The sequence below is a fragment of the Dryas octopetala genome, chromosome 2, assembly GCF_963921425.1.
Source record: "Dryas octopetala chromosome 2, drDryOcto1.1, whole genome shotgun sequence".
Classification (NCBI taxonomy): Eukaryota; Viridiplantae; Streptophyta; class Magnoliopsida; order Rosales; family Rosaceae; genus Dryas; species Dryas octopetala.
The window spans coordinates 14,984,369-14,994,534 of NC_141367.1; the positions used below are offsets into that span (position 1 = coordinate 14,984,369).

The following is a 10,166-nucleotide window of genomic DNA, read 5'->3' on the forward strand; positions in this document are numbered from 1 at the left end:
TTTGTGAGACTATATATATTCCCTTTTCAGCTGATTGATCCATCATCATCCCAATATGAAATTTAGTTCATTCCCGTTACATGATCTATAGAAAGACCAAATAATTTACTTGATAGCTTTGTATAATACCATGAATATATACGGTGTATGTGGTATATATTGCGAAATTGTGACTGTAACTGTAATATTACAATTGAATTATAATTGTTCGATCAATATCAAAGGACAAAAAGGAAACTGAACAAAATTGTAGGGGTGAAAAAAAGAGAGGAAAAATTAGAGAAAAAAAGATGTCCAGGGGGAAAATATGACAAACAAGGCTGGGGATAATCAAAGTAGTTAATTAGGAGGGCTATGAATTAATAACAATTAAATGGCTAACAGATTTTTAAATTAATTTTTTTTTGCTTATTGTCCAGTCATTGACACTAATCATACAGTTACCGTGTCACTGTTATATACATAAATTGTGACACAATTATACACCTTTACAATGTGTTTGGATGCAGAAAAAAAAAAAAAACTTGGGATTTAAAAAAAAGTCAGTATTTCATGTGTGGAAAATTGAAAGTTCCGTGTTTGGCCAAATTATAGGGAAATTCACAAATTACGAGAGAAATATTTGTGGAATTTACAGAGCTAAAATCCTAAGTTTAAATTCCAACAAAATAGGCGTCATTTTACGATTCTTATGCAAGTAAGAATTCTCTTTTCCAAGTGGGAATAAATTTGGAAATTCTAAAAAAACAAAATTACTCATAAAAACAAGCAGGACTTCCTTTTCCATCCCACCCAAAAAACAAACGTAGGTACATAGGTGCTTCTCTACATCTCAAAGCAGCCCAGCCAATCCCTACAAAAATAGAAGCAGAACGACAAAAACCCAACCAGATCAGTCACCATGGTGCTATACTGAAGAGATTTGCTGGTTTGTTTCCTTTCTCACGTATGTTAATTTTATTTTACTACAAATACTCATGTGTTCTTTCTCTCTAATTTATAATATGATTTGATGGTTAATTTATGAATTCTCTAGATGAATTGAAACATGGGTCTACGAAGGATTGCAAATAAAATTTATAAGTAGAGGAACAATTTTATATATATATATATAACAGACCCATGTTGATATATATATATATATATGCTACGACATGAGTATGTTCACGGTCTGTGAACATATTAATCAATATGTGTGTGAGTATATACCCAATATGTGTGTGAGTATATACCCACCCATATTAAACAATATGGGTATATATATATATATGTTACGACATGGGTATGTGAGTGTATATATATATATATGTGTGTGTGTGTGTTACAAAATGGGTTTAACGACTTTTCCAGCTATAATAGCATGAAACAAGCTCATATCAATTAATCTTAGCCGTGAAGCATCCCTAAGACACATATTGATTAATATATATATATCTCTCGTGTCGATCTGCTAGTACAATCTGCTATTAATCAAAAGGTCAATCTGCTAGTACATGTATATCACATTGACGTTAAATGCTTCCCATCCCAAAAATCTGTTATAAATATATTGCCACTGCATTTTTAATTCAGTACTTCGATCACCTCTCACTCTCAATCTCGTAAGTGTTGAAATTTCCAATTCTTTGTTGATTTGCTCTATCTGGTACAAAATAATGACCAGCCTCAGATCTCCCAAGTTCTTCATGGCCTCTACTCTCCACTCACCCTCCAAGTGAGACTTCATTAATTCTTCCATATAATTTGGTTTTGTAGTATCTTTCTAATTAATCAAGTTTCTCATATAAATAATTACTGTGCTGTTTTTCTTTGCTTTCCTTTGCTGTTGCTCTTTTAAAATTGGTGTACGTTGTTTCAATAATGTAGGGAGCTTGTGAATGGGAAGAAGGCTTTTTTGCCTCGTCGGGAGTTGTGTTTTCAAAAAACTCATACCATGCCACATGAAAAGATTGAGATCTTCAAATCGTTGGATGATTGGGCGGCGAAGAACCTCTTAGTCCACTTGAAGCCTGTTGAAAGTAGTTGGCAGCCTCAAGATTTTCTTCCAGACGCTGCCTCTGATGGATTTCATGAGCAGGTCGAGGAACTGAGGGAGAGGGCAAAGGAGATTCCAGATGATTACTACGTCGTTTTGGTTGGTGATATGATCACTGAAGAAGCCCTTCCAACTTATCAAACAATGCTTAATACGTTGGATGGAGTGAGAGATGAAACGGGTGCAAGCTCTTCTTCTTGGGCAATTTGGAACAGGGCTTGGACTGCTGAAGAAAACAGGCATGGTGACCTTCTCAATAAGTATCTCTATCTCTCTGGACGAGTGGACATGCGCCAAATTGAGAAGACCATTCAGTATTTGATCAGCTTTGGAATGGTGAGTTGCTTAGCTAGCTGGCTTAGAGTTAATTGATAAAGTTTTTAATTGTGTTCAAATCCACTCATAATTGTGTCTTTTGTTGTAGGATCCCGGTGGAGAGAATAGTCCCTACAACATTTTCATTTACACTTCATTTCAGGAAAGGGCCACAGCTATCTCTCATGGAAACACTGCCAGGCTTGCCAGGGAACATGGGGACTTGAGGTTGGCTCAAATATGTGGCACAATAGCGTCAGATGAGAAGCGTCATGAAGCTGCCTACACTAAGATTGTGGAAAAGCTCTTCGACGTAGATCCTGATTATACCATCATTTCTTTTGCGGACATGATGAGGAAGAAAATCACTATGCCGGCCCACTTGATGTACGACGACCGAGATGACAACCTTTTCGAGCTCTTCTCGGTTGTGGCCCAGCGTCTCAGCGTCTACACCGTCGGTGACTATGTGGATATATTGGAGTTCTTGGTGGGGAGGTGGAAGGTGGAGAGCCTAACTGGACTCTCGGCTGAGGGGCAAAAGGCTCAGGAATATGTTTGTGGGTTAGCCCCAAGACTTAGAAGGCTAGACGAAAAAGCTAAAGCAAGGGCCAAACATGCACCCACTACACCTTTCAGCTGGATCTTTGACAGACAAGTCTAGACATGCACTACTATTAATTGTTTCTTCACTTCTTGTGCGTGAGACACACCAAAATTCTGTATCACATTAATATATTTTAGAATATTACTAAATTAAGAATAAAAACATATTTAATTAAGACTTTGGGCTTAAATTATTTTAGGGGCTTTTACATTTTCATCTTTGCATAAGATTGGAATTGTAATAAACCCTCGTCTTATATCAAATATTAATTTCAGTCTTTTGACCTTCAACATTTATGGATTGACTTTTTATGGCATTTTTTGTTGATATATTTCAGATTTGTACGTAGAAGCTAAGTTTGGGTTGACTTTTCCTTGGTTACCCAGTTTGATGTGTTAAAATACTTTAAGTCATAAAATATATTAAAGGTTCATTGATTTTAAATATCAAATTTTAATAATTTTTTAGTTTAAATATCAAAATTGAATAACATTTTAGATTATGTATTAGTTGAAAAGTCAAATAAAATAATAAAATAAATAGTACTAAATTTCACAAATATTACATCACATGTCACTACAATAAAAAATAAAAAAAATACCCAACCACCTACCTTCATTGTGGTCCTACCAACCACCATCAACCGATGTCTGGCCGACCACCGAAACCCGTCATCCGACCGACCACAGGCCACCTCCATCCAGCCGACATCAAACAACCTCACCAAAAAACAACTTGGCATGAAATGGACACCTCCCGCCACTACACTAGTTATTATTTTGTGTAAGGGTACTACTTTAACCTTTATTTATACTACATCGTAGTACAATTTAAAAAAACAAAATCAAAAACAAAAAACAAAACAATCCAGTCACAACTTAACTGTGATTGTCTCCCAATCTAGTTGTGACTGTTTTGGTAAGTTGAAAGAGATACCTCCCACCACTACACTAGTTATTATTTTTTGTAAAAGTATTGCTTTGACTTCTATTTGCACGTACATTCTAGGACATAGTGTAGGAACTAAGTTAATTCAAGAACGCTTTCAACATTCTGGTGGGATCGTGAGTATATATTTTAGTATCTTACTTGATAGTGTATATCTTATGGCAATAGATATCATAAAAACTTTGGATCCTGAGTGTTTAAAGGTACCCCAAAAGAAATATATATTGAGAGATTCTAGATATATGTCTCATTTCATGATCTAATACTTTATGATTTTTCTTATTAATTAGGTTATATGTATTGAGAAGTTTATCTTTACATTATTTGTAGGATTGTATTGGCCGGTGCTATTGATGGCATACATGTTCATGCCTCAATACCTTCTCAAGATCAAGTACCATACATTGACAGGAAAGAGATATCGACTCAAAACATAATGAATGCATATAATTTTGACATGCAATTCATATTTGCATGTGCAGGTTGGGAAGGCACGTGCACATGATACAAGAGTATTTCTATCAATTTTTCAAAATGATGCTTTAAACTTTCCTAAACATCCAAATGGTAATAACTCAAATTTGTGCTTAATATTGAACTTTCAAATGATAGTATAATTAAACATGTATTGTATTTTATAGGTAAATATAATTTCGTGGATGCGGGGTATCCACAAATGAATGGGTATTTGAGACCATATAAGGGTGAATGATATTATCTTCCAGATTTCCGCAAGGGTAGTCAACCAAGAGGTTCAAGAGAGATATTTAACCATGCACACTCTTCTCTTAGGAGTGTCATTGAGCGTACTTTTGGAGTATGGAAAACAAAGAGGAAGATTTTAAGGGACATGACCAGTTATTCATTTACGAAGCAAGTTAAAATTGTTATTGCAACTATGACACTTCATAACTACATAGGAGGCATGTCAAACGTGATATACATTTTAATGAAAGTGAGGATGACCCAAATGACATCCTAAGTGAGGAGGTAGAGATTGAGGCTGATGAATATCATATTACCACTGGTTCTGGAGCCCAAGAGATGGAGACACTGAGAATTAACATTGCTACAAGTTTAATTCATGCATCCATTTAGACATTTTAATATGTAGTTGTTTATGAGTATTTTTCCTCACACACTCAAATACTTATATATAATATCATATATACTTCTTACCCATATGAACAAAATCAATGACCAATGTGGGTTTAAACCTTTAATGTCCAATATTTTTATTTCTTATTTTTAAATTAAAAAGAATGTCCAATGTTAGTTATATATATTTTCATAGTAACATTGTGGTATTTTATTTGTACTATTGAATTATAATATTATGCAGTTTTTTTTTTTTTTGTCAGTATAATATATATTATATAGTTATGTTGTCAACATATTTATTGATAATTCATACAAAAAAATAATAATAATAATAGGCATACATCTTTATTGACTTTTTTTAGGCAAAATGAATGTTAGATTAAATTTGTACAAAAAATATAAAAACAAGTAAAAAGCACTTTATTTTTTACTAAATTACACAAACAAATGAGTAAAAAGCACTTTTAACCACAACATGTCTATTTTAGTCATTATACAAATGCACAATACTTTTACATGAAAATTTACAAAACACTATTGCTTTGCTTCACATTTGATTATACTTCACAACACGTTTGAAAACAAAATTTACCAAACACTAAACTACTTTATTTTATAGCTGGTTATACTTCACAGCTTAGTCTTTTCACAATATTACGAAACTAAGCCTAAAATATTTTAAGAAAGCTAGTAGCCCGTCTTAAAAACTATTGGGTCTTACTTCTTTTTTAAAAGATAATTGGAATTAGGTATATAATTCTAATTTTTTATAAAATTAATGAATACTAAAAATATGGAAATATAAAAAATAATAAAAATAGCAAAACTGAAATACCTTCAAAGCATATATCATTGAAGAAAATAAGGTATTACATAGTATCATGGAGAAGAGGTTCCAACCAAAGAGGAATCTCGTCATGTCATTGATGAAAGTCACTACAGTTCAAAGCAAAAATACCAAGCGCGCGCATACTGATAGGCTCATTATTTCTTATGTTTTTATACCCTTTATACTTATTTTTTGTAGGGAAAAGTTGATTAAAAAGAGTCTTATTACTCTATTTTCCTTATTTTTCAGCATTTTTGCGCACTTAGTCGGTTTCTTATGTTCCACCACAGTCTCCACCATGATATTTCTGCGCCTCCACCATGTAACACGCATCCTATGACCACTCGGGAAAATGACGGTATTGTTAAACCAAACTCAAAGTTTGCTAATGTTGTGATTATGTCTGATAATTGTGTGGAGCCTACTTGTTTCAAACATGCTAATAGAGATGAAAAATGGAGAAAGGCTATGGCAGACGAATTTAATGCTCTTCAACGGGCCAGCACAAGGGTTCTTGTTCCGCCTCACTCATCCTACAACATTTTCCCTAATAATGGGTTTGCATGATTAAAGAGAAGTCTGATAGATCTATCGAGCGCTATAAGGCCCGCTTGGTGGCTAATGAGTTTCATCAGCAAGCAGGCCTGAATTATGGAGAAACTTTCAGTCTGGTGGTCAATCACAATACTATTCGTCTTATCCTTGCTCTGGCAGTCAATTTTAATTGGCCAATTCGACAGCTTGATGTTCAAAATGCATTTCTGCATGGTTATCTTCAGGAGGATGTTTTTATGAAACAACCTGTTGGGTTTTTTGATCCACAGATTTCTTGGAATGTGTGTAAACTTAGCTGATTGTTGTATGGGCTTAAACAGGCACCACAGGTCTAGTTTTAGTGTTTTTCCACTCGGAACATTTGGACTTCCAGGCTTCCTTGGCAGACTATTCATTGTTTACATTTGTTAATGGGCCTGACAAAATCTTTCTTTTAATTTATGTTGATGACATACTTATTGCAGGAAACAATCCCACTATGATTCGTCAACTCATTTTGGATTTGGGTCGCATTTTGTCTATGAAGGATCTTGGGCCTTTCCATTATTTTTTGGGTATTGAGGCTACTAGAACACCTTTGGGCCTTCATTTATGTCAGTCCAAGTATATCACAGATCTTCTGCAGCACACCGATCTTCTTGACTAGCTCTAAGCCCATGACCACCCCTGCAGTTACTGGCCGGCGTTTTAGTCTTTTTGATGGTGATCCATTGCTTAATCCTACTGACTATAGAAGTGTGGTGAGGACCCTACAATATTTAACACTCACTCGGCATGGCATTGCCTTTGCAGTTAATCAAGTGTGTCAATATATGCACCAGCTTACTACCACTCACTGGATTTCCATAAAGCATATTCTACGTTATTTAAAGCATACACTGACTCATGGGCTTTATTATACTCATGGCTCTCTCTCTTTACAGGCCTATTCTAATGCGGATTATGCTGGCAACCTTGATGATCGTCGATCCATTGAGGGTTCTTGTGTTTATCTTGGGAACAATTTAATATTATGGAGTTCCAAAATGTCGGGCAGTATCTCTGGGTCCAATACGGATGCTGAGTATATATTGTTAACTTGCCTACATGGCTGCAACCTTGTCCTGGTTCCGTTCCATATTTAAAGATCTTCATTTATTTCTTACTTGTCTTAGATTATGGTGTGACAACATTAGTGTACATGTGCCATATCTTTGGGATCAAATCCAGTATTTCATGCGTGCACTCATCATGTGGAAATAGATTATCATTATGTTCATTGAAAGGTGGTTAGGAATGAACTTGAAGTTTGCTATGTATCTACTCACGATCAGGTTGCTGATGTTCTCACTAAAGGCTTATCTACCACTCGCTTTCGGTATTTGATTTCCAAGCTGCCAGTCCACCATTGGCCTATCACCTTGCAAGGTGTGAGAAGAGTTCCTAATCATCTAGGACTTCCTCCACTTAATTATTCATGTGTTTATTATATATCTCATTAATTAGTTCATAGTTGTCTTTACTTGTTCTAGTTGCAGTATACCACTTGTAAACATACGTCACTTGTATCTACATAAGTCAGTCAATACAACATTGCCTATCATTTAAGGCATTACAGTTTAATGCAATCTCAAACACTCTTGAACACGAACACCAACCATATTTCTTTCAAAGTTATTGTCTTAAGTTTTTTTTTTTTTTTTTTTGTTAGACCATAGCAGGAATATTCTTGGACGCAACAATGGTATACAGGCATTGAAAGAGAAAAGATCGGAGTAAAAAATTTATGAGAATAATCGGAGCAGTTTGAAGTTTGAAAGCCAAAGTGATGAAACAAATATTTTCGATAATCCAGATATTACAAGCAGACCCCAAAGAATTAATACTAGCATAGAACAACAATATTGATGTTAATATAAATGTATGCAATCCATAATTAACATGAAACAAATGTTGATCAAATGCTTAGCTGGAAGCTCAAGTGAGAATTTGCCAAGGTGATGGAGTCGTCCTCCAAAGAATATGGCTATTGTAGTGCATAAGTAAGGTGTTCACGTAACAAAGTAGTCTAGAAGAAAACGACAGCTTGATATTCGCTTAAAAATCGTGATGTGTCCAGTGGATGCCTGAGAAAATTTGTCGAGGATGCAAAATCTTGTCATGGTTGATTGAGTTCCATATAATTGAAGAAAATGCTAGTCTTCTATATGGATCAATGTAAAAGGCTCATGTTGAAGGGAAAAATAACAAGGGCGCAAGTTGTACTTAATAATGACCGAAAATCATGTATGCAATCTTGAATTTGATTTTCAAACAAAAATTTGCAGAAATTCCAAACTTAAAGTTCAAACCCTAAAAATTTTGTAAGTCTCAATCTTTTTAGCAAATAAATACGAAAATGAAAATTGAAATTATTTTTAGAAAACCCATAAGATAGCCTTGCAATCACCCAACAAAATCGTTCTTGAAAACAAATGGATAATTTATCCCTAAATTAAAAATTTGAGTATTGTTAAAATTGTCCTAAGATTGAAAACAACATAAAACACAAGGACTAGATGCGGAGTTTTGAAAACACATGGACCAAATATGTTTTTAGGGTAAATTACAAGGATCTTCTTTTCATAGATAATGATTATAAAATCCACTTTTGGATTCTTAATGACAAACTAACCCACTTACTTTACCCAAATGATAAAAAAGTTTACTTAATTAGTTTTAAACCCACCTTTTTAAAAAAAATCAGTTTGTCTCTCTCCCTCCCCAATCTTCTCCTCTCTTCTCCTCTCCGATCTTTCCTTGTTTTTTTTTTCTCTCTCTCTCTCTCATCGTCTGCTGCTCTCTCTCATCGTTTGTTGCTCTCTCATTTTCGATTTGCATATCTCTCCATTTCTTTGTCTTTTTCTCTCTCTATTCTTCACCATATCTCATCGTCAGAGCCTTGAAAGAGGTTGGAGACCTCCGGATCGGAGTTTCTGGGTGTGATTTGGAAGTGCTAGGCGCGAACTGAAAGTGTTAGGCTCGATCTGGAAGTGCTGGGCTCGATCTAGAAGTGTCAAACAATAACTATTTGGGATGATAGTTATTGTTGAACAATGTCAATTATTTGTTACTTTTAAAATTAAGATTTTTACTCCAAAACTTGAATTTTTGTGATTTATGTTAGTTTTATTGTTTTTTTGACATGTTTATGCATAAAAAAGGCAGAAAATTTATGCAAGTTGTGTTGTTTTTTGGTGTTGTTATTGATAGTGGCAATTCTCCTAATGTTCAAAAAAAAAAAAAAAAGTTGCGCACGCTGGGCTCCATGCCCAACATGTTTTTTCACGAAATTTCATTAAAATAGATTGTATTGGGACTTAATTTTTGGTAATGAACCTTAAAAAAGCCTATTTTCTATAATAAGCTTTAAATTTAAATAATCCAATCAAATGGGACTTATTGATTTTGAAAAAGAAAATTCCATTGCATGAGCCACATGAAAGTATGGGCCCCACAAGACTCAATCTGGTATCATTTTCATTTTCATTTTTTGGTACCATATTTGGTACAAAAAATTGGTAATGTGGCATTTTGGTACCTTTGAATTTCTCTCTGTTGGAGACGTTTTATTGGGCTTGGATAACTCATCTCTAATAAAGATGAAACTTACATATTTTGATATAAAGAGATGATACCCATATGGTACCCATAGTCTCCCTAACATTACTATTTGTTTCAAATTCATGGCTATTATATACACACACATTTTCTTCTCATCTCACACCTCCCCCTCTATTTTAATTTGTAAAATTACA

At 34.4% G+C, this 10,166-nt stretch overlaps 1 protein-coding gene and 1 pseudogene across 1 annotated transcript; both read left to right on the forward strand.

Annotated features, from left to right (window-relative positions):
- The first annotated feature begins 1,592 nt into the window (after positions 1-1,592).
- LOC147293366 (stearoyl-[acyl-carrier-protein] 9-desaturase, chloroplastic-like) lies at positions 1,593-3,130 on the forward strand. The gene is made up of 3 exons (XM_086230462.1): positions 1,593-1,714; positions 1,867-2,371; positions 2,460-3,130. The coding sequence occupies exons 1-3, from the start codon at positions 1,656-1,658 to the stop codon at positions 3,012-3,014; spliced, it is 1,119 nt and encodes a 372-aa protein (XP_086086588.1). The 5' UTR covers positions 1,593-1,655; the 3' UTR covers positions 3,015-3,130.
- A 572-nt stretch (positions 3,131-3,702) lies between these two features.
- LOC147293367 (uncharacterized) lies at positions 3,703-5,003 on the forward strand (annotated as a pseudogene).
- The last annotated feature ends 5,163 nt before the right edge of the window (positions 5,004-10,166 follow it).